The 26,563-nt window shown below is 30.6% G+C and overlaps 1 protein-coding gene across 1 annotated transcript; it reads right to left on the bottom strand.

Moving 5' to 3' along the window:
* Positions 1-17,994: 17,994 nt before the first annotated feature.
* Positions 17,995-25,181, bottom strand: LOC120070362 (beta-glucosidase 44-like). Its single transcript, XM_039022301.2, has 11 exons — positions 24,847-25,181; positions 24,544-24,602; positions 24,280-24,355; positions 24,095-24,166; positions 22,326-22,413; positions 21,816-22,068; positions 21,377-21,492; positions 20,387-20,604; positions 20,218-20,249; positions 19,412-19,514; positions 17,995-18,454 (listed from the first exon to the last, which is right to left on the bottom strand). Exons 1-11 carry the CDS (start codon positions 25,076-25,078, stop codon positions 18,180-18,182), a joined length of 1,524 nt encoding a protein of 507 aa, XP_038878229.2. The 5' UTR covers positions 25,079-25,181; the 3' UTR covers positions 17,995-18,179.
* Between the last annotated feature and the right edge of the window lie 1,382 nt (positions 25,182-26,563).

The following is a 26,563-nucleotide window of genomic DNA, read 5'->3' as shown; positions in this document are numbered from 1 at the left end:
TGGGGTTGATGTCCTAAATCTCGTAGGGTCATATAGTTTGTAAACCTTATATGAACAAACATATATGTGATTAATAATATATAATATTTTATTCACTTTATCTATGAAATATGTGATATTTTAGTTGCATTACCCACAAACCAATAAACTAACATCCAAGGTTATTGTTATAACTTAAACATGTATGTGGAGATATACAAGAGATCATGTTTAAGTGATAACCTAAATAGTCTGTAGTATATGGATAAAGTTGGGTACATTATCCTGGTGACACTACGAGTATAACCCGCTTTGTAGGTGTTACAAATGTTGTAAAGTGCTACAAATGATCTGATCCTAATCATTCATGTATTAGACATGCGAGCTCGCTTAGCTTCCATCTAAAGCTACACGATCGCTTAGTGTTCTACACTATCACGTAGCTCCATCGTTTAGCACGAACAATTACTACACGATCGCTTAGTGCCATCGTCCAATTCCTAGTCTTGATCGTTTAGCGCACGCTCAAGGTAAGCGATCGCTTAATGCTATCGTATAACAATCGGTGCATCGCTTAGCTGCCGCATAGAGGTAAACGATTGCGTAGCTATCGCTTGGCATCTCAATGCATCGTTTAGCTCTGGTCAAAGGTAAAGAATTGTGGTAAGAGATTGTGCAGCATTATCGTATAGGTCTTTATCACATCGCTTAACTCCCATATTAAGCTACATGATCATGTAGTGCCATCGTATAGCAATACAACACATCGCTTAGCTCTCACAGGTACACGATCGCCTAGCACACAACACCTCAATGATCAACGCCCGAAGCTACATGATCGCTTAGTTTTTCTTCACATCATCTAACGCATGAAGCTAGACGATCATTTAGCTACTGAAGCTCAACGACGATATGAACAAAGACTGATTTTCTGGAATCTGCAACTCGGCCTCTTCGCTTGTTTCTTCAATTTACAACTTTATTTCAACTTTAATGACTCCAAATAAATTACAAACTCTTGGGAACACATATAATCTCATTAAACAAGAGCCAATTACAAATTTAATTGAGAAATCAAAGAGAAATTAAAAGCCAAAACTCAAAGAACCATACTAGTACAGCAGTTTCATATTACTCATATAAAACACCCACCAAACCGAAATTAAACCGAATTGAATGCTTATATGATGCTCTGATACCAATTTTTGGAACATACCAATGCGCAACGGAAGTGACCAGGATCCATAAGCACTCAAATTCATTAATTTTTGGCAAAAATGAAAGCATGCTTCAGAAGAAATAAATGAGTTTCATGAATACCTTCGAAGAACTTCATCTAAGCTTGAATCTAGTTGCAAATCTCCTCTGAATCTTGTTGTAGACCACCCCAAGATCTTCCCTACTATTCTCTTGGTGCTCTAGATTGAGTAGTGGAACTCAAAATAAGCTGGAATCAAGGGAATTTGGAGAAAAGCTCACTACAATAACCCCATGGAAGAATAATTTCTTCTCTCTAATTTTTCAAAAAAATTTGATCGATTGCCATTCTTCAAAACACTCCAATCTCTTCAATATGTTGTAGAAACTCATGCAAAAATAATTGTTACATGAGATGCAGCTCATGCTTGGAGTGAATGTTGTTGAAGAGGTGGGTTGTTCGTGAGCTACTTCATGAAGATAATGGAAAATCCTTATTTTCCATTTTGTGATTTTTCTTCTTTTTCAATTTTGATAAATTGATTTCATAAATCAATTTCTTCTAATAAAACTGAAAATATTATCAAAATTAATTTCATAAATTAATTTTCTTAATAAAATTAATAAATAATTATTTAAACAATTTAAATAATTCTAATTAATTTAATATCAAATATTAAATTAATTTTTACACAATTCCATCTTCAAATATTTAAATTGTATTTAAATATTATCTCTTCAAATTCATTTAAATGGATTAGCTCTAGAATAACGTGATGAGTTAATTTGAATACTTCAAATTAACTTATCACGTTATTCTAGAGCTAATCCATTTACAAGCTAGTAGGGGGACCTCGCGAACCTACAGATCATGGGCTACAACGATCAGAGATTAATCGACTAAACTTATTAGACCGATCTAACTCCTATTCGTTAATTAACGGATGATTCCACTAAAGCCCATAGTTGAACTTCTCTCATTGTAGATATATTATGTTCACTCGATATAACCATGATTAGTAAGTTAACCCTTCACAGGTTTTTCGTAATAACGGCTGAGTTGAATCTCTATTTTACCCCCGAAAATACCTCTTGTTCCTTGAGTTCCACTTATCCACTAATAAACAATTGATTTGTGATCCAATCAACAAATTAAATCCCTCTCAGGCCAATGAGAGGGTGAGACCTCTTGTTCAAGACCTAGAACCAGCATTTGAAGAGAACAATCTCTCTACTATCTCTAATTGGGTAAGAGTAAATTCCATCTTGCACCCTATGTCCCCAACTATTCATCTGGTCTTATTCCCAAAAGGGTAAGCTTATTGAGCAAAGGTAGTTGGTCTACTCTCACCGTTTGCAGATCAAAGGATAATTCCGAACAAACCGAAGTTCATAGTTAGCTCAGGATTAAGGTTAAGTTACCTAGGTCATCGCTTTGAAATAGTCAGTTTTAAATAGTAAACAACGTTATAAAGTAAGAGTGACTGGTTTCGTGGTCTGATCTTGCACAAAACTCTTTTGCACAGGACACCCCCACTCCTCATGTCCCAACATGAACGAATTAAGATCACTTCATTTGTAGCACTTTACAACTCTTTGTAACAACTACAGAGTAGGCCGCATCCAATAGTATTACCAGAATAAGACACCTAACCTTATTCATATACTATAGATCATTTTGATTATTTACTCAAACCTGATCCACTTGTATATCTCCACATAAAGTTCAAGTACTCATGTAATAGTCAAAGGACTTAGGTTTATTGGATTTCTAAAAACAATATATTCAATAAAAACTTATTGAAATTTCAGAATAAGTTCTACTGTTTATAAACCACAAGTTTTAGGCCATAAAACCCAACAGATGTAACTATAGAGTCAAAACGACAATTTGGCCCAACTATTCTTACGAGCAATTTGTGAAAGGTCATTGTACTGTTGATTGGTTATATCCAATGGACACAAAAATATATCTGTAGTGCGAAGAGTGCAGCTGTCGGCCTTTAGTGGAGTGCTCGACAGTTAACAGATGGTGGATAGTAATTCAAGATCTTAATTAATTATTCGCGTACCGTTGGAGCTTCAAGTTCTAGGTGCAGATTATTGACTAGATTATTGACTCTGGGGCCACTAACCATGTTTGTTCTTCATTTTAGGGAATTAGTTCCTGGCAGCAGCTTAGTGCTGGTGAGATGACGATGCGAGTTAGAAACGGGCACGACGTCTTAGCTGTGGTAATGGGAGGTCTCTGGTTAACTTTACAAAACAAATTTCTCGTTTTGAATGATGTATTTGTAGTTTCTGATTTAAAGAGGAACTTAGTTTCTGTAAAGTGTTTTTTAGAATGTAAATATCAACTCTTTTTTCTCTTATAATAAAGTGTTTATTACTAAAAATGGTATTGATATATGTTCTACTCAATTGGAAAATAATTTGTATGTGCTAAGGCCATTAGCAACAAATTCCCTCCATAACATAGAGATGTTTAAAACTGCCGAATTCAAAATAAACGACTTAAAATTTATCCTAAGGAAAATGGCCATCTTTGGCACCTAAGATTATGACACATTAATATCAATAGGATTAAGAGGTTGGTGAATAATGGACTTCTAAGCAAGTTAGAAGAAAATTCTTTACCTGTGTATGAGTCATGCCTTGAAGGCAAAATGACTAAAAGGACTTTTATTGGAAAAGGTCATAGGGCCAAAGAATCTCTAGAGCTAGTGCATCCATACCTTTGTGATCCGATGAATGTAAGAGCCAGGGGAGGTTATGAATATTTCATCACTTTCTCTGATGATTATTCAAGATACGGGTACGTTTATTTAAGGCAACAGAAGTCTGAATCTTTTGAAAAGTTCAAAGAATTCAGGGTTGAAGTTGAAAATGCATTAAATAGAATGATTAAAACACTTCGATCTAATCAAGATGGAGAGTTTTTGGATTCATTTTTCCAAAACTAATTGATAGAACATGGAATAGTTTCCTAACTCTTAGCACCTAGTACATCTCAGCAGAATGATGTATCAGAGAGGAGAAATTGAACCCTGTTGGACATGGTTCAGTCTATGATGAGTTATGCTTCCTTACCTGACTCGTTTTGGGGTTATGCAGTAGAGACTACAGCTTATATCCTGGATTGTGTTCCATCCAAGAGTGTTGCCAAAATTCCTTTGGAGTTATGGAATGGTCGTAAAATTACTTTACGTCATTTCAGAATCAGGGGTTGCCTAGCACATGTGCTTCAGGCTAATCTTAAGAAACTGGAACCACGTTCAAGTTTATGCCTATTTGTAGGCTACTCCAAGGGAACGAGAAGTGGTTATTTCTATGATCCTAAAGAAAAAAAATTATTTATATCAAAAAAATTTGCTACTTTTCTTGAAGAGGATCATATAAGAGAGCACAGACCTAGAAGTAAAATCATGTTGAATGAACTTTCCAAAGAAACTACTGAATCTTCAACAAAAGTTGTTGAAGAGCCTATTACCTCAACAAGAGTGTTTGAAGTAGGTTCATCTAGCAGGTCAAATCCACTTCAAGTTTTGAGGAAACCTCGACGCAGTATGAGGGTTGTGAACCCACCTATTCACTATATGGGTTTAACTAAAATCCTAGCTATGATAATTGATGGCAAGGTTAAAGATCGATAGTCTTATAAGAAGGCAATGGAGGATGTTGAAAAAGATGAATGGATTAAAGCCATGGATCTTGAATTGGAGTCTATGTACTTCAATCCACCATTTGAACTTCCTACATTCACTCCCGAAAAAAGCACGCTTAACTTTGGAGTTCTTATGATTGAGCCACCAAAAAGGAAGGTGCACCTTGTTGGTATAAGTAGTAACTTTCAATTCTTTTAAGCCTTTCTTAACCATACTTCATGTCCTCAAGATCCCTCTCATTCAGATGTGATATCGATTCATTCATGTACCCCTCCTGAACTCGGTTCATTACAGTATAAGACAGAATCACAAAATTTTTAGTCTCATTATATAACGTCGTTCATAATAGAGACTTTAATTTCACTAGGATGACTAAAGTTAACATGGCCTTAATCCTGAGTGAGTTGTGAACTCCTGCCTATGAAAGGGGTTATTTGATTTGTATGGGTGAGAGTGGCCAGATCGCCGACTCAACAAACCTACCATTAGGGATTCGTTTGATTGGGGAGTTGGGAACTCGGCCACACAAGATGGAATTCACTCCTTCCCCAAAGTAGGGGTAAGTAGATAAATTGCTCCTTAAGGGCTGATTCTGGGTCTTGAACAATGTATCGCCACACCCTCTCCTGGCCTAAGAGGCGTTCAGTCATAGTCGGACTATGATCTATTGTTCATTAGAGGGATCAGTGGTACTTAAAGAGTTAAAGGTAGCTATAGAGGCAAAACAGTAATTTTGCCCAGCTGTACTTACGAGCATTTTATTAAGGGTCATTGTACTGTTGATTGGTTATATCCAATAGACACATAAAAATATATGTAGTGCGAAGAGTACAGTTGTCAATCTTTAGTGGAGTTCCCAACAATTAACGGATGGTCGATAATATAATTAAAGAGTTTAATTAATTATTCACGTACTGTTGGAGCTTCAAGCTACAGGTCCATAAGGCGCCCTTGGTAGCTCAAAAGGATTTAGTTGAGAATCAATTTTTTGGTTAATTTGAATTGTTCAAATTAATAAGAGGGAATTTAATTATATATGATATAATTAAATTGATTCAATTATATATGATATAATTGACATAATGTATTTGATATATTATGGTTTAATTGGAGGAATAAATATTTGAATGTGATTCAAATATATTTTCTATGAATGAGATTCATAGATGTTACATTGAATAGAAATATGATTTATATTAAATGTCATAAAATAGAGAAAAAGAACAATAGTGTATATTGTATATGATGTAATATTAAAACTATAGGTTATAAATATAATATGATAAGTTGGTTATCATATTTATTTATATTATTAATTATTTGGATAATTAAACCCTTTTTCTCTATAACCACCTTAGTGGGTGGTTAAGAAGTTTTTTATGGCAAATGGAATAAATAAAATATGATTTTATTATTCCAAATCTAAGCTACATGAATTGTGAGTGATTTATACGATATATTGAGAGCCTATACGATAGGAGTCTTCACACTACACGATTGAGGCATCTTACTATACGATAGAAAGCTTCTTCAATCGTCTTCCTCCTCCAATCTCACAAACTCCCTCCTAACTAAAATAGTCAAAGCCTACCACTCCTACGATCTCACCCTAAGAATACCGAGGATACCAAGTAGTAGTGTCTTCACCTTTTGGTTCGAGTTTTTTTGCTATTCGAGGGGTTCGTGACTGTTCAAGGAGTTTGTGACAGTTCGAAGGATTTACGCGAGGAAGAATTCTTTAAAGGTATAATCTCTGAACTCTTTTTCTTACTTAAAAGCATGCTGTAATTTTTGTTAAGATGCATAATCTATATATTTTACTGTAAATGTTTGTTTTCAATGAAAATGGGATTTGGACGATCCGCTTCCACTCATGGAGCTCTTATAAATCGAGTTTCTTCAGGGTTGTATACCCTAAAACTCGCAGTTTGTGATATTAAATATATTTTATTTGCAATGAAGATGTTTTTTACGTTTATTCAATAAATATGTTATTGAATATGTAAATTATACTTGTAAAGACTAAATTCAATAAACTAAGATCCATGGCTATTACATAAGTACTTGGACTTTATGTGGAGACATAAGAATGGATCAAGTTCGAGTAAATAGCCAAAATGATCTATATCATACGGATAAGGTTTGGTACCTTATTCTGGTACACTATCGAATGCAGTCCACTTTGTATCTAGTACAAACGATGTGATCCTGAATCGTTCATGTGGAGACATGCGAGTAGGGGCGTCCTATGCAAAGAGTTTGTATAAGACCAGACCAAGAAATAAGTCACTCTTAGTTTATAACATTGTTTATTTTTTAAGATTGAGTATTTCAAAACGATGACTTAGGTAACTCAACCTAAATCCTGAGCTAACTATGAACTCCTGTTTATTCGGGATTATCCTTAAATTTTCATAGGTGAGGGTTGGCTCAATAGCACCGACTCAATAAGCCTCTCATTTCAGGGGTAAGACTGAGTAGATAGCTAGGGACATATAGTGCAAGACAGAATTCTATCTTACCTACTTTTAGGGATAGTAGAGAGGTTGTTGTCTTAAGTACTGATTCTAGGTCTTAAACAAGGAGCCTCACCCTCTTACTGGCCCAAGAGAGACTCGGTTTCATGATTGGATCACAAACTAATTGTTCTCTAGAGGATCAAGAAGCAAGATGTAATCTTGGGGATAAAATAGTAATTGACCCAGCTGTTATTACGAATAACCTGTGAAGGGTCGACTTACCGATTATGATTAAATCAAGTGGACAAAAATATATCTATAGTGAGAAGAGTGCAACTATTGGGCTATAGTGGAGTGACCCAGTAGTTAATGAATGTTGATTAATTCGGTTTAAAGAGTTTAGTCAATTAATCTCGGATCATTGGAGCCCATAATCTATAGGTTCATTAGGTCCTCTTACTAGCTCATAAATGAATTAATCCTTAGAATAGCTTGATGAGTACATTCGAAACGTTCAAATTCGAATTAAGGAAATTAATAATTATATACGATATAATTATACATTTAATTATCGAATTAAACGAAATTAAAGAAACAATTAATATTTAAAATTTGATTTAAATATTGATTACATGAATAGGGATTCATGATTAGAGAATTGATGTTTAATTAATTTAATATTTGATATTAAATTAATAAAATTATTTAATAATTATTAAAGAATTCATTTTATTTGGAATTCATTTTTTAATTAATTTTGTATAAAATTAATAGAATTTTATTTAATATTATTTATAGAATTAATATTTTATAAATTGAAATTTCTAATTTATTTTGAAAATCAGTTTCAAAATTAGAAAGAAAAAATTGAATTGAATTGGAAATTCAATTTTAAATTTGAAAATTCAATTTTGTTGGAAAATTCCACTAAGTGGAATTATCCCACTTTGAAACATCATAATTCCACTCAAAATTCCACCAATTTCTTCAAGGATGAGGGGTCTTGATTTGATGCATTCTGGTTGCATGTTAGAGGTGAACAAAAGCCAGGTTCAACAATTGAGTTTCTATCTATGCAAACTAATTTTGGCTGGAAAATGCATTGAACAAGTGTTTTTCATTTTCAGTAGAAAACTCATCTTTCTCCATTAGACTCTCTTCAATTCAACTCTGATTGGAATCCACCTTCCAATCTAAGGTCCTAGAGAATAGTAGAGAAGATCAAATAATGGTCTACAACATTTTTGCTGAGGAAATTCAAGCTCAATTTGAAATTTAAAGAGTTCTTCAAAGGTATGTTTCAGAAACCCTCTTTTTTATGTGAACATGCCTAGATGCTAAAATTGATGAATTGGAGTGCTTAATGATCTTGATTTCTTCCGTTGATTGCATGCTAAATCTAACATTAGGGTAGATCATTCCCATGCTTTTTTTGTTTTTGTTTTTGTTTTTTTTTGTTTTTTTGTCTTTTTGTTTTTTTTTTTGTTTTTTTTTGTTTTTTTTTTTTTTTTGTTTTTGTGATAGTCAATCAATTACATATTACTCAAAATCTTATTGAGATGGACTTGATTTATGGTAGGACCATAAATATATAGGCCATTAGAAGGAGGTACTTAAGAAGTAAGAGGTAGTTACATGGATAAAATGGTAGTTTGACCCAGCTGTAATTACGAACTGCTCATAAGGAATCAACTTACTGTAATGGTTAAATCCATGGACGAATAAATATTCTACAATGTGAAGAGTGTAGTTGTGGGTTTTTAGTGGAGTAACTCACAGTTAATGAATATTCATTGACATAATTAAAGAGTTTAATTAGTTAATATCAAATCATTGGAGCTTCTAATCTGTAGGTCTATTAGGTTCTCTACTAGGTCACAATGGGTAAACAAGGACCAAGAATTTTGAAAGAATTTGAATGGTTCAAATTAAATAAGAGAATAATGTTAATTGTATATGATATAATTAATATAATATATATAGATATATTCTAATATAAAGTTTAATTTTAAATTTCATTTAAAATTAAACTTTATAATAAAATAATTAATATGAATATAATTCATATTAAGACTATATGTTAATCAATATGAATGAGATTCATATTAAAACCATAGGTTATGAGAGAGATGTACATTTAAATATGATTTAAATGTACATTTAATTAGATATGAGATATTTAATTTAAAATCAGTTGATTAATTTGATTAAACAATTATTTATTTTAATTAAATGAATGACATTTCATTTTAAATAAATAAATATGAAGTGGGTGTTTTTTGAGAGGGGAAATTTTTTTTCTTATATGGAGTTAGTTATTATAGAGAAAAATCTCCTCCTTTCACATCCATCTATTACCTCCTCTTATCTCCATTAATCTTCTCATCATTTTTCTCAAGTTTTTTTAGAAAAAGAGTTCTCATTTAAAAAAAAAAAAAAAAAAAAAAAAAAAATCTTCTCTACAAAAAATTCTTTCAAAAGTCGATTCCTACAAACTAATCCTTACCAAGAGAATAGCAGGGAAGACCCTATAATGTTGTTATAATACTCTTCATGGAAGATCGATTCGTTGAGAAATTGTGAAAACCTGGAGAAATTTGAAGAACGGTTCTTCAAAGGTATGTATTTTCTTCCCTCTAATTTCATGCTTAACATACTACATATTGATGTATGTTTCTTCTTCTTTGTGTTGTAATTTTAAAATAAAATCGAAGCACAACAATCACTCGCTTTTGCCGTGGGATTCAATCCCTTTAGATTATACTTTTTAGGTTTATGTTTTATTTGCCTTTTCCATTGCTTGTGCGTTTTGGCTTTTACCATTTTGGTTTTCGACTTTTGGTTTTTGGTTTTTCTTTTAGCTTTGACCTAATTGGGTTTTGCCTCTCTTTTTCTTTTTTGCTTTTGTTTTTTGTGTTTTAGCTTTTACCTTGTCGGTTTTTTCCTGTCTGGCTTTGGTCATTTGGTAGTAAGATATCGATACACACACACCATACATTCACTCTATATAGCCACCTCAGGAGAATTTTTGACGAAGTAGGAAAGATTTAGCTTTGAGTACACAATCTTTCCAATGAAAATAACTGCATTGACTTCTCATTGAAATTTTAAACTCCGTTTTCAATCTCGAGTGTTGTCTTCTGTCTTATTCTAGCCCAAATAATGGTAAAACTAGCACAAGCCTTCTTAAGTCCAAATCAACCCATAATAATTACCATATTGAACAAGTAACATACAAAATATGTTTGTTGACTATATTAACATGTTGGTCGTGTACAAACGAGTGGGTCTTCAGATAGTTATAAGACCAAATATAGATTTGGGGTGTAACAAAAGATCGAAAACTCGAGAAACAACAAACCGAAATTACCAACCAATCCATTAATTTTTGTTTGGAATTTTTAGACTCTCTCAATAGCAGTCACAGTCTTTCCTTATCTTTTAAGAACATTTCAAACGTATAACTTTGACTCTCCTAAGTATGAGAATCCTCCTATTCAATTTTGGCTTCACACTAAGAAAAACTCCAACACAGTAGGACACATGCATGCAGTTGTTACAGGAACATTCTCTTGAACACAAACTCACACAATAGCTTTCACAAGCACAACATCAATCTGTCTAAACTTGATCAAAAGGCGAAAAACCTAATCAAAAGAAACAACCGAACTAAATAACACCTTTTGGCAAAGGGATAAATACATACCAAAATCTTTTCTATAACGGGAAGAAAATAATAATTGATACAAAAAATTTAGTGAATTGGAAGGTAAGAATCCTTTTGTATGAGAAATCCTAATTCTCAATCATTAAAATCCCCAAATCAATATGATTTCAATTTTAAGAATCGAGCTAGACATGAATTGCCTTAAGATCAAAGCTCTTTAGACAAAGAACAAATTTCTTAACTCAAGATTCAAATACTCCACAAGATAGGATGAGTACTCTACTTCACTACGACAAATTTGGGTTACAATGACATAATTGTAGCCAAATTGTAGTTGAAGAAAGGAAAAAACATAAATGTGTATAACAAACCTTTTTTTTTTTTTTAGGAAATACAACTTTTCGTATTTTGTTTATTTTTGGCAGTTTTTCAATGTTACCAATTTATGATATTTCTTAATTGTCATTAAATAGATTTAATTAAATAAAATAAAATTTGTTTCTTAATTTATAAAGAAACACTAACTTCAACACCCTCTTCGGCATTCTTCGGGTGGGAAAATTTCACGAAATGATTCGAAATCCAAAAACTTTTCTACCAATTATCTATTTATACTTTTCTATCGCTGACCTTTTCCCCATGCGAAATTTTAAAATTACCCTCAATTTTTAAAAAGCCTTCAGACCGCACGGTGAACGCATTTCTACGAATACTTTAGGGAGCATTTAGATATTACTAAGCGATTGGATAGATATTACTAAGGGATCGGAGAGAGTACTAAGCGATCATTTACTATCCACTATAGTACTTATTAAGCAATTGTGTTGAGAATACTAAGCGATCGTTTAGCTATCCACTATAGTTTTTATTAAATGATCGTTTAGAAAATACTAAGCGGTCGTTTAGCTAACTGTTCCGCGATCGTTTGGCTAATACTAAGCGATCGCATAGGTTTTGTTATGCGATCGTTTAGATAATACTAAGCGATCGTTTAGGTTTTGTTAAGCGATCGTTTAGATAATACTAAAAGATCATTTAGATTTTGTTAAGCAATCGTTTAGAGAATACTAAGCGATCGTTTAGCTAACTGTTCCGCGATTGTTTAGATATCCATTACGCGATCGTTTGGCTAATATTAAGCGATCGTTTAGTTAATACTAAGCGCTCGTTTAGATAATGCTGAGCGATTGTGTAGATAATACTAAGCGATCGTTTAGCTAACTGTTATGCGATCATTTAGATATCCATTACACGATCGTGTACTAGTTTATAAAAGAATTGTTTGGCTAATACTAAGCAATCGTTTAGGTTTTGTTAAGTGATCGTTTAGATAATACTAAGCGATTGTTTAGCTAACTGTTACATGATCTTTTAGTTTTCGTTTAGATAAATTTGTGCTAAATTTGTAGAGTACAATTGGTGTTGTACATTTAACTAAGCAAATAAATAACTAAGCGATCGTTTAGATAAATTTGTGCTAAAATTACATATTGTACAGTACAATTGGTATTGTACATAATATAATTGGTGTTAAAATTACATACTGTATAGTGTAAATTTGTATAGAATAATTGGTGTTGTACATAATATAATTGGTGCTAAAATTACATATTATATAGTGTAAATTTGTACAGAATAATTGGTGTTGTACAAAATATAATTGGTGTTGTACAAAAAAATCGAAGCGAAAGCGAAAATTACATATTGTTTAGTCTAAATGGGCCAGTGCCAGGTGTTATCAACGTTTGTCTGCATATTTTTTTGTTATGTTCTGTCTGACCACATCGTGTATACCTGTGTATTTGTCGTGGCTCCTCTCCAATTGAAGGTATCATGACGGTTTGACATCGACCTACACTTACTACATTTTGCAGTGGTAGAATTGGTTCAAAATATCCAACCCATTCTTGACTATGTTCGACTGGGAAGATTAATTCAGCGTAAGCAACAAGCACACAGTCAACTGTAAACCACTTTACACATAATGTTTGAACATTAATGTTTCTTAGGGTCACTGCAGATATTGCATAGGAGCATGGGATCTCGAGGCAATTAAACTCTATATATGTACATGTCCGTGAACGAAGATCAACCAACAGATGGTGTATAATTACTAAACTCCATACACATATAATTACTAAACGATCGTTTATAATTTATTAAACAATCGCATAGTAATTGCTAAACGATCGTTTATATTTTACTAAACGATCGTTCTAATTTACTAAAGGATGGTGTATACTTACTACTCATTGCATATATTACTAAACAATCGTTTATAATTTACTAAACGATCATGTATAAATTACTACACGATCGTTTATAATTTACTAAACGACACTTATTATGAAAGCGATCTGAGTGAAGAAATCGCACATTGAATGAAGGGTTGAAGAAACAGTGGAAGGAATAAGAAATGTGGACAGAATCCAACGATGAAAGCTACGAGAGAAAGCTACCAGAGAATCCGAAGGGCTGAGAAAATTTGAGAGAAAGCTACGAGATGAGAGAGACGTTCGACGACAGAAAGTGAATAATGAAAGAGACGTTTCATTCTCTTCAGAATATTAGTTGGGAATAAATGTTTTGGTGGAATGTTGGTGGTGTATTGAATGCACATTGAATGAAGGGCTGAGGAAATCGTAGAAGGAAGAAGAAAAATGTGGCGGTCTAGTTTTTAGAAAGAGGTCATTAGTAGAAAAGTTTTAGGGTTTTTGGTCATTTTGTGAAATTTTCCCTTCAGGTGCATGGAAGTCTTCTTCTATTTTGGTCCTCACCATCTTCTTTGATTTCGTTACACTAAAGTCTTCATCGATATCGTAGTCGTCTTCGCGTTGGTCGTCTCCTTAGATTTCGGTCCTCAACATCTTCTTCGATTTCATTCCTTATGAAGTTCTCATCGGTATCATAGTCGTCTTCAAGTTAGTCATCTTCTTCGATGTCGCTCCTTCTGAAGTCTTTATCGATATCATAGTCGTCTTCAAGTTGGTCAATCTTCTTCGATTTCGATCCTCAGCACTGACCTATTCTTTCGATTTCAATATTGCCTTAAGTTGGTCGTCTTCAACACTAAAGCTTCCATGTTTTCGTTTCATCTTTTCTTTTGGGTTTTGTTTTTGTCATGTTCTTTTATTAAGAAATCAAATGTGGCACAAAAGAGTCGATGTCAGAAGCCAATGCTCGAGAAGAAGAAAATATATATATATTGTTTCCTCATGATTTTGGCAGACTTCCCCTTCCCAGCAACTCTCTCTTACCATTTGAACTTTTTGCAATTTTGCAAATAATTGTTATCCACCCTTCTGCTCTTCAAGAAATGAATACCAACAACGACAATGAATTTGCACCATCTTCTTCATCTGTGCCGTCTCGAGAACTTGCAATCACAATGAGTTAGCAACCTCATTCAGGGGTGAAGAGCTAGAGATTTTCATAAAGGATGATAAGAATTTTGAAGGATTATTAAGAAGTTCAAAGATGAATTTAGAAAGAAAACTTTGAAATTAAATTTCGATATTTTATTTTTTAGTATTTTGGGATGAGTTTTCACTTGATTGAGTATTTTGAAAATTTTCAGGTACGATGGGTTCTTGTCAATGCTTGCTATTGGAATGTATTCTTTGCCATATTAGTGGAAGTTATACTATTTAGCCTTGTTCAAGTTTTAAAGAAGTCATACAATTAGAAAATAAATTATGATGCTGTGTATATCACTTTCTTTCATTTAGGTTGATTATACCCCGTGAAGCATAGACATAGATATGGCTACACGATACGGATACAGTAATTCGTCAATTTCCAAAAAAATTAAGATATAGATATGTCTAAGGATGTGTTATTTATATATATATATATATATATATATATATATATTTCTAAAAAATGATGATACTGATACATTGAAGATACATTTTCTTTTTCTTTAAAAAAGATCTAGGATATAGATAAACTTAGCATACAAGTTAAACAATAGCACAAAATAGAATACAAACATTGAAATACAATACAAAAAAAGCAACATCTAAGATGTTGAAGTAAATAGTTAATAAAATGCAATATAAAAGTGTCTCATATTGCAAAGAAGAAGAAGAGATTAGAGGAGAAGTATGAAGATAAACGAAGAATTTCTTCATTGAATTGTTGAAGATATCCAAATGATTTATATTTTGGTGGACTTTGTAGGAACTCAAATGTGAAAATGGAGATTAGGTGATTCTAGTCTAGGGTTTGGTCCGTTATTTTTGTTTCCTTTTAGTTTTGGACTCGACTAGTGAACATTTTAAATAGGTTGCCTAGTTTAGATTGAAAAATACTAGATGAGTTGCTTGTTTTTTTCTTAAAAAAAAAAAAAGTATGCATAGAAATAGATACGTCAAATCACGTATCAGATACGTATGGGAAGTATCTGGAAGTATCGGTATTCGATACGTGTCTGATACGGATTCTTTACCTCATATGAAGTATCTGTGCTTCATAGATTATACCTTTATGTTTGCTTCTCACCTTTTTTTTTTTTTTTTTTTTGTTCGTTCATAGATAATACACTTTTTAGCTCAAATGGGATTGTAAGGCCTTCTCTTGATATCTGATTATGATTTTTTCCCCTCTAGATTGTTTTTTAGGTTCTTATTGTTCTCTGCCCCATTATGGAAAATTTCCATATAACTCACTCACATTCTACTTATGGGGAGAGCCACCTAATTTTTCTTTTTATAGTATATTTCAAATCCGTAAGGGGTGCCTTATTTTTACTATTGAATTTAAATTTTATTGGAGATTTTGTATGGCAGTAGTGATGTGCTAGGACTGTATTTAGTACCTTGTAGTTAGAAGTGCTAAAGACTCTGTAAACTTTTGTAATGTGACTAAGAATTCAAATTTTTTCTAAGAAAAGTAAAATTTATAGTAAAGAAACGATGAGAAAACAAGCACAATTTTTAAAAACAAAAACAAAATCATTATCATGTGGACATATAATTATGTATTCAATTTTCCCTGAATTTTTCTATTTCAAAAGGATCCTTCATTGGGGAAGAGGGATGTAGTGGGGTTTACCATATGCTAAAAGAGAATGTTCTGGACAAGTTCTAAGGCATATTTGGGTTACATGATATACCATAAAATTGTGGTATCTATGTTGGATTTTAAATAGTGTATTGTAGCTTTGTTGCCATGATGTTTAAAAATTGACATTAGGAGTAAGATGAGTTCCATTTCTTTTTTTGTTTCTTTTGTTTAAAGATTTTGTTATTATCTTGATTCTTCTTAGTTAAACTCCTTGAAAGGTATGTAGATATTTTACATTAGGAATATTAGTTGAAACTTTGTCACTGATAGATTGGAAATGGTGTTTATATTTGATGATACTCTGCTTTTGATGGTGGTAGAGAAGAAAGGAGGTTAAATGGAGTATTTATATATGTCGTTGTGAATGGAAGGTAGGAGAATATAAAAAACACTCATATTATCTAATATGTATTAATAGAGTGAGTGATTGCTTAACCTTTGTTCCACGAATGACGTATGAGAATGATGCTTAGACTTTCGTGAATGTTGTGATTATTGTTAACATTGATGTTTTGAGTTGAACTCTAAAATGAATATTTGTTTTTTTTAACTAGCTCTTGCACGAACCCATTGAAGTGTACCAAGCAAGTGATTGACGTTTGGCAGTGATAAAACTTGTTATAATGTAGTTATTCGTAGTACTACCTTGTTTGTATTTGTCCCTTTGGGGACATTCGATAGTTCCTTGTATTTAGTTTCTTTGTAAAAACATTATCAATTTTATTCTCATATACGAAAGTTTTAATTTATGTTTTATAGATTTTGTGTTAAAATGAGATTAATTAATGATAGAAATCGTATGTAATAACAAGATTCAAAGAAATAGCAAAATGTCAAGATATGTATTTTATTGACAATATAAAAGTGTCATAAATATGAAATTTTATGATGATAAAAAATGTGTTGTGATAGAATATTTGTTTACATAAAATTGTTGTCGTAGTTCAAATATTCTTGACAATAAAGTTTCATGGTTCATATATTTTTTACAGGAAAAAAATGTCACTATATATTCTTTTTTGATATTTATAATTGTTGTCAATGGCTATAATGCTACAAAAATACCTAATTTTTCGGTCAAATGATAATAATATTCTATCATAACATATTTGACAATGGTAGCTTATAATTGTCAATAATTATTCATTGTTGACAATTATTTCTTGTCATGAGAAGATTAATTATAACATTTTCTAAAAACTATCGTTGATGTGCATACCTTTACAGGCGATACAATCACTGAAAATAACTGCCACAAATTTTAAATCTGATAGTTTTTAAATGTTATGAAAGTCCATCTTTATTCTAGTGTTTGAATGTTTTTGGCAAACAACTCAACACATGAATTGTAAAATTCAAAAAGCTCCCTCACTAAACTTGAAAAAGAAAGCTCTAAGGCCAATTGTAAAACTTGGCAAGCAACTCAACACATGAATTGCAAAATTTAATAAGCTCCCTAGCTAAACTTGAAAAAGAAAACTCTAACGCTAATTGTAAAACCTTTTAAACAACCTAAAGGCAAGACTTTAATAGCCTCCCAATGAAAATCCTAAAGCCACATCATAGTTGATAGTAAAAAGACAAAATTGCCCCTACTTAATGTGAGATCACACTCGTGACAATCCACCCACACAATTGAGCCTAGACCAAGGCTCTGATATTAAATGATAAAGAAAAACATACCTCCACATATCTCTACAATAGTATGATATTGTCCGCATTTGATATAAACTCTCATGATTTTGTTTTTGAAACCATTCCAAAAGGTTTCATACCAATAGAGATAATTTTCCTAATCAATATGGGATTTTGTTCGCACTCCTAACAGTGAAGTCGTAAACACGGAAAAGATTTCTCGCAGAATCTACGACATACGAAAACACCCCATCTTGGCAAAGACAGGAACAAGATGAAGAACATTATATATCCAAACAACATTAACACATTTAGAGAAAAAGAATACAGCCAATACCAAACCATTAACATATTTAAAAAGAGGCTTAAAGGGTCTAGGCAATACAAACACATATAGCTCAGTACTATTTCAAAGTTGGATAGATATGATTCAATTTCTCACCCATCTTGCCAAACATTTATTCCCATTTAGGCAAGAAAATACTCACCAATATTTAAAACTTGGCTTAATTATTTGTTGTTTTGAATCATTTGTTTGAACCAATAGGCTGACATCTTAGGAACTCTCTTGAGATTGTGTTTGTAATCAACATATATGATACCAAACCTTGAAGTATAGCCTGATAGCCATTCAAAGTTATCAAGCAAAGACCAAGCAAAATAGCCTGTCACATTAGCTCCATTATCAATGGCTTTCTTCATGTTCTGCAAATATGTCTTGTAGTAATGTATTTTTTCTCTATCATTTAACCCTTCAGGAAGTGGGATATCAGCAGTATCCATACCTATCATTTATTATCAAATTATAACTTTACAAAAATACAACTACATGCCAATAATTTGAGCTTTAAATCTTCCTCTTGTACTAAAAAAAAACTATAAAAATATATGTCTTAAGCTCAAATTGATTTGTAATTTATACTTCAAAAGTAAATTCAACATATCAATCTATTTTAGCTAATTAATTAGTGCAAACTTGAATATCTATAAATAAGTTATCAAATATCATTTCAAAGGTCCATCATTCCAAAAGTTGTTCTTACAATATTGAATAGGTTTTTAAATTGAAAATTTGTTTTTTAAATACCAAACTGCTTAACATATTTTTAGATATAGCAAAATATTACGGTAATAGACTCTTATAGATTAATAGATAATGACATTTTGTTATATTTATAAATATTTTGGTTATTTTTTAATATTTAAAACCGACCTTTAAATTCATATATTTTGTTTTCAAATTTTAATTATGATTTCAAAGCTATTATTAGGGATGATTTCAAAATCTATCGCTATAAGTCTTTTTTTTCTTACCAAATATTAATTTAGTAACTTAATGGTTAAATTACAAATTTAATCCCCAAAACTTTGATATTTGTATCCATACGTAATCTAAACTTATTACAAATTTAGTTAATGAATATTTTTTATTTTTTATCTAAATTTATAGATTTACTAGACATAAAATTTAAAGTTTAAGATTTCATTAGATATAAAATTTATATTTATATTTAATAGATAAATATATTTTTTAAAATTTTGAATTTGTGAGAGACCTATCAAACATAAAGTTAAAATTTGGAGACCATAAAATACAAACTTAAAAATTTAAAGACTAAAACACTACAAACTTTAAAGTTCGAGGACTGAATATGTTATTAAACAATATTAAAAATTAAAAACAAAAACAAAAAATTTTTTAAGGCAAAAACAAACTATAGTTGAGTATGAATAATGTTTACCATTTTCTGAAACAATCACGTTTGGGTTTCCATAATGCTCCTTCACATACATCAAAGCTTTATACATTCCCCATGGTACTTCATACAACCATCCAGTATGAGCCTGACAACCATTATATTCATTACTTCAACTAAAATTAAGTAATTATATCTCGTTATAACCATTTTATTTTTTATTTTTATTTTACAATAATTTGTATTTTCCTTAATTACAAAAGTTGAATTCTTAACTAAATTTTAAAAAAAAAAATTACTGATTTGATTTTTGAAAACATTAGTAAAAAGTATATAACGAAACAAATAATCTAGAGATATAATAAATATTTATAGGCATCATTTTTTAAAACAAAAAATAAAAAATCAAATGATTATTAAATAGAATCTACATACAAATTTAGCACTTATTAATAGGTATTTATAATATAGAGTTAAATAACTCTTCTCGTACTATAAACACGAGTGGACTTGCTAAAAAACATGTTTGAATTAATTTTTCTTTTCTAATTTCTAATTTAATCTAAATGTAGGGAAAAAAATAAAGACGATCGTCTAATAGACTCTAATCCTACAAATATTGATCATTTATAAAATATTATCATGACTTTTTTTGTCGAAATTTAGCCACTAAATCTTTCCTATATATCTTTTTGTAATTGATCATTTTCTAATATTTGTTCAAACAGATATGACATGTTACCATTTAGTTAATAGAATATTAAAAACGATGATTATATTATCTTAAAATTGAAAGTTTAGACATGTAATCTTTCGGAACATTTCGAAGTTTAAAAGTAAAAATCGATTACCCGTGGACCAATTGGTTTTCCATTCTTTTCATCTGTAGAGAAGAAAAATAAGAAATTGAGCTCTATGTATATATAAAAGAGAGCATATTATTAATTTTGGATTTAAAAAAAAAAAAGAAAAAGAAAAAAGAGAGAGAGAGATTATTAATTTTGGATTAAATGGTCTTACAAGCATAGCCAACATGCCAATCTGATTGATAGCCAGGAGTGGTTGGTTTTGGCCAAGTGGGGTTGAACATATAGAAGGTGGTGTATTGATTAATACCCACAAAATCTACTGAGCCTTTCACCAATTTAATCTCTTCATCACTAAATTTTGGTAGCCTTTCTTTTACAATTTCTTGCATTGTTCTTGGATATTCACCATATGTAAAAGGATGCAAGAACCTAAACAAAAATTTTCTCAAATTAATATGATTTGGTATAATTTTGGATTTTTTTAATTGTTGTTTGATAACTAATACATCTTTTTTTTTTTTTTTGGCTTTTGAAAAATAATTTTATAATTAAAACTATTTCCATTTATTGACTTCTTTATTGTTTAATTATCTACTCTGAAGGAGAGTTGTTTTCAAAAAATCAAGTCAAGTTTTAAAAATAAAAAAATAAAAAAAAAAAGAAGCTTTTAAGAAGATTTTGTTTTTGGAGTTTGACTATAAGATTTCTAATGTTTAACTAAGAAAGAGGAAAACATAATTAAAGAAGTCGTAAAAAAAACAAGCACTATTTTAAAAGCTAAAAACTAAGGTCTCATTTGATAACTACTTGATTTTTTTTTTTGTTTTCTTAACTACTTTTTTTGGAAGGATTTTTTTAAACCAAACCAAATTTTAGGGGAAAAAGTTCTTAAAAACTCGTTTTTGGTTTTTAGAATTTAACTAAGAATTCATATGTTTAATTTGAAAAATTGATAACTATATAGTAAAGAAGTTGTGAGTATTATCCCTTGAAAAAAAATTATATTAGTTTACTTAAATTCGCCAACGAATTAATTTTAACCTTAAACTTTCAATTTGATCTAATTTAACACTAAAACTTATCATGACAAGTGAAGTTAAAATAAACGTAAATTTTTTTTGTGCGATACATAAAAGGAAGATAGATGAGAAGGTTCACCCATATACCTAAAATAAATGTAAGATTGGATTTATATATTTACCAGCCAATGTGAAAATCTCTTGCTCTTTGAGCTGCATGTCTGTCTTCTTTTCCTCCAGTTAGAGGTTCATAATATGTAAAATCCAACAAAATTCCAACTCTCCCTCTTTGTTTTCCCTGAAACGATATTTATATTATTCAACATGAATATATATTCAAAGGAAAATGACAATAATTAAAGAAGCATGGTTTTAATTTGTGTAATTTGAAGAGGAATTGTTTTAAACGGTAAAATTGCTAAAAATATTTTTAAGTATAGCAAAATATCACTACTATGTATTAGTGATAGATCGCGATAGGCATCTATCCATTAATGTTTGATAGATGTATATCATGGTCTATCACAACCTATCATTAGTTGATAGTAACATTTTTCTATACTTATAAATAAATTTATTTATTTTTCTTTATTTGAAAACCGTCCTAATATGAAACCTTACTTGAAATTTCTTCCTGTATGTATCAACCACAGTAGCATGGGAAAGAATTATATTGTGAGCCACAATGTATGGTTCAGTTCCTGAATTTCCATTGGTACAATTTCCATATTCTTTTGAACACCTTGAAGGAGGCATTATTCCACTATTGAAACCAACATCAGCTATAACTCTGGGTTCATTGAATGTCATCCAATTCTTTACTCTATCTCCAAATTGTTCGAAACAAAATTCCGCATAATTTGCAAAATCGACCCTGCATATTATTAAGGATTTGCAATCATAACCCTATATAATTATCAGTAAAAATTAAAAAAAAAAAAATTAATTAATTGATACGAACCCTTTAAACTCAAAAAGACAAAAAGAGTAATAATAATAAAAGACTTATGTTACTACCTACATACATCAATTATTCTCAATTTGATTTATGGACAATAGTTCGAAAGCAAACGTGTGATAAAAATGTATATATAACTATGAATAATACAAGTTTAGTTTGATCAAACTTACACGATTTGCTTGTCTAGTAAGCCTCCATATCTTTCTTGAAGTGCCAAGGGAAGATCATAGTGGTAAAGATTTGCATAGGGTGTGATTCCTTCAAGTTATTGGGAAAAAAGAACATGGATTTCAAAATCTCAAATGGGAGATTATCTTGAAAATGAAAAATGTTATATACGTTATCATTTAGTCTCCATTTGATAACCATTTGGTTTCTTATTTTGAGTTTTTTTAAATTAAGTCTATAAACACCATTTTCATCTCTAAACTTTTTGATTTGTTATCTATTTTTACCAATGTTTTTAAAAGTCAATGTCAAGTTTTGAAAACTAAAAATAAAAAAATAAAAACTTGATTTTGTCAACTCTTTTACTCAAGAAATATGTAAAACATGGTAAGAAATTGAGAGGAAATAAGCTTAATTTTTTAAAACTAAAATCTAAAAACCAAACAATTTCTAAATGGGGCTTAAGTAATAAAGAATCAATTGCAATCATGGTAACGGTCTTATTAAACTATTAAGTATTAAAAAATTAATTAAAAAAAAAAGATGAACATAACTCGATTAGATAAATTAAATATAATCATTATCGTTGAGAATGCAACTAAAGTCCCACATTGGCTAGATAAGTGGATGATATTCATGAGTATATAAGTGAATATGACTATCTCCAATGGTATGAGCACCTTTTGGGTGAAACAAAAAATAATCATGAGAGTTTATATCCGCTTTTAAGTCGAAACTGAAAGCTAGTGAATTAAGCAAAAGTGGATGATACTAATCATATCATTGTAAAGATATGCAATCATTAACATACATGTAGCAACCTTAATAGCTTGTAAGATAATTTATTTTTGTTTTAATAATATATTACTTGAAGAAAAGAGGGATTAGTAAATACACCAGGATATCTCAACTAGGTTGACACATTCGTAGCACTCTCATCATACCCAAAATCCAAATCAATAGCATGTTTGATAATAAACTGAGCAGAAGTGAAGATGTTATTTCGCCTATCGAGAGAATGTTGGAAGAATGCGTTAACTAAACCTATAGAGATATGGGAACGCGGCCGATCACCAAGAGGGGCACGCCAAGGGAAAACGGAACCTTAGTTACATCTTTAACAGCACTCTCATCATACCCAAAATCCAAAATCAATAGCATGTTTGATAATAAACTTCTTCAATAGTATATTTGTTAGGAACAACAGACATCTAAATATCTCTACAATTTATCACTTTATGTATGACACCTGATGATTCTATCGGGGCTAAAGTCAGGGCATGACTCTGATATCAATTTGTTAGAGACAACAGATATCCACATATCTCCATAACAATATGATATTGTCCTCTTTGAGCATACACCCCGACTTTGTTTTTGGTCTCACCCAAAATGTCTCATACCATTGGAGATAGTCGTTTTTCTTTATATTACCCTCCTATGATCATCCCTTTATCAATATGGGACTTTGATCGTATTTCCAATGATATTTAAATTCTAAGTCAAATTTAAAAAATGAAATCAAACTTTGCAAAGTTACTATACTTTTTAATTTGGTTTTCATAATCCTGCTTCATTTTTTCAAATCCTTAAAAAATAATAATAATAATAAAGCAAGAAAATGATGGTTGGAGATCATGCTCTTTACCCAATATATATATATATATATATAGGCGAAAAAATTGAAGTTGGATGAATTTTTCTTTTTTGGGACTGTTTATTGAGTAAAACAGACATAAAATAAAATGAATGGGTGTTAAATCGATTTTACCTTGATGAATCATGTAGTCAATTAATCTATTATAGTAAGCAACCCCTTTCCAATTTACTTCTCCCGATCCATCTATTGAATAAAAAAAATCAAATACAGATTATTAATTATTATGATCATTTAAGCAGCTGCTAATAATTTTTACCCTAAAAAAAATGAATGTTTATAAAAGAAAATTTTAATACTTGGAAATATCCTCGGCCAAGAAATTGAGAATCGATAAGCATCGAAGTTCAACCTTTTCATGCTATCGATGTCTTCCTATTGCACACAAGAAATTAAATTAAAAACACAACACAGAAAAATTTAATGCATATTAGACACATTTTTCAAGTTAAAAAATAATTTAGATATAATTTAAAATATTCAAAATAAACCAAAATGTGACTTGATATCAATAAAAAAAACATACGTCATGTAGTTGAAATATGTTAAATTTATATACATACCTTATATCGATGATATTGATCCACAGCTACATCTCCCGTGGCATTGCCAGAAATCTTTCCTGCTCAACCATTTAAAAAAGAACTCAAACAAAAACATATATTATAAAAAGAAATTTGAATTGAAGTTTTTTTAGAAAAAAAATTAGAGTTGAAGATCTCATGATGCAAAAATGGAAAGATCTCATTTTACGATATGCATATAAATTATTTCACTTGTTGCTGATTGATTTTAAAAGTATGTTTTTAATTAAATTATCATAATTCGGATTAAATTAAAATTTGAGAACTAAAAACGATTAGTACCGGGGAGTTTAACGAAAGGATCCCAAATGCTTTGACCTCGGCCATCTTTGTGAGCCATTCCTTCTACTTGATATGCAGAAGTTGCAGTTCCAAAGACGAAGCCTTTGGGAAATGCAGCTCGACTGAGCCCTTCGGTGTCGAAGACAATGCCGGAGAAGTCATAAGTTAATTCCGATGAGAAACTTCTAGCAATAGTGAGACTCACTAGAAGGAAGAAGAAGCAAAATTTCATTGCTTTTTAGCAAAAGGATAGAAGATAAGAGAAAGAGATTGAGGAATTTGGATGGTAATTGATTGCTACTGCATATATTCACAACGTGCAGAAGAAGACAAACGGATCTTATCCAAAGTAAGTTCACGGGTAGATATCATGATATCACACTTCTTTTTTTTTCACTTCTTTTTGGTCAAAGACGACTAAAAAGTTTATAGCTTAAATTTTCATCCTTTTATAATACCAGAAAAAGAGGTCTTTGAGTCGATATTTTAATTTAGAATTATATAATTAAATGATGATTTCCAAATATAGTTTTATAGTGCATGTTTAAAGGTGGTTTCGAAAATGTTAAAGTCACTTTTGTTATACTTAAAATACTATCGGCATGTCTTTAATTACTCAAAATTAATTTAATACTTAATCATACCATTTTAAATATAATTTTCATTTTTATCAAAATTAGTATTGAATCATTAAAAGCATATTTCTTATATATATATGAAAACTTCTAATCTATTTATCACATATTCCGATAAAAACTCTTGTAATGCCTTGAATTTGATATTTGGTGCTTCAAATGACTAAGTACGGAGTTTAGAAAAGTGTGTTATACAAATTCTCTGACTCTAGGGCACATTTGATCTGTAATTTGAATTATTCTCTCTAATAGTAACTGTTCTCCTTTTGCTTGTGGTTATAGCTAAGTTAACACACTGTTAGTGAACCACATAAATCTCACAAATGTCCAACATATTATATGCAACAAATAATATGGATTATGCATATACATTTATATACATACTTATCACAATTATATGTACCTCCATATATACACTTTGCCACCAGTACCTTCAAATATATACTTGCCACTAGTATATATCTCCATATATATTCATATTATAGATAAATATGTATTCTTTTTATGTACTTCATAGGATGAAAAAAAAAAACTAGGAAACATTTTGGGGAAGATAAAATAAAATGAGTGATTTTCCCCTTTTGCACAATTACGGGTAAAGGGAGGACAATTTAGAAAAGAACCAAACATTAAACAACTACATCAACCAAATAAGAAATAAATTATTTATTTATTTAATTATAGATGATTTGTGATGTCATGAATGTTAACACCGATTTAATATTCTATATAGTTGAAACTGAGTTATAAATAATATTTTATTTATGCTACATTTTAGTGACATCACTTTTTAATGATACTTTTTAAATAATTTCGAAGTTTAAAGATTTAAATGAAGTTTTTTAAAATTTAGGAGCATAATTAAATAATCGAGTTCTAAAATGTAGAGGTATTAGTGTATTATTTAATCAATGTTTCATGATGATCTCCATTTGGACAATAAAGTTGAATATTACAAATCATATGATGACAATTCTTAAAGGTTTTGAAAAAATATAAAAATACTTGGTAAGATAATTTTACTTCAATGTCACATGTGTAAAGTAGTTGGGTTGGATTCAAAATTCAAATGTAGAATGGGC

This window comes from Benincasa hispida, chromosome 1 (genome assembly GCF_027475165.1).
Source record: "Benincasa hispida cultivar pf3 chromosome 1, pf3_genome.v1.1, whole genome shotgun sequence".
NCBI classification, from domain to species: Eukaryota; Viridiplantae; Streptophyta; class Magnoliopsida; order Cucurbitales; family Cucurbitaceae; genus Benincasa; species Benincasa hispida.
This window is presented reverse-complemented; position numbering and strand designations above follow the sequence as displayed.

Coding starts and splice junctions, on each gene's coding strand:
- LOC120070362 (XM_039022301.2), bottom strand. CDS start 25,078: ATGAAATTTTGCTTCTTCTTCCTTCTAGTGAGTCTCACTATTGCTAGA. Junction 22,414..24,094: donor TGACTACATGATTCATCAAG/GTAAAATCGATT, acceptor AATAACTTGAAG/GAATCACACCCTATGCAAAT. Junction 18,455..19,411: donor CGTGATTGTTTCAGAAAATG/GTAAACATTATT, acceptor AATAAATGATAG/GTATGGATACTGCTGATATC.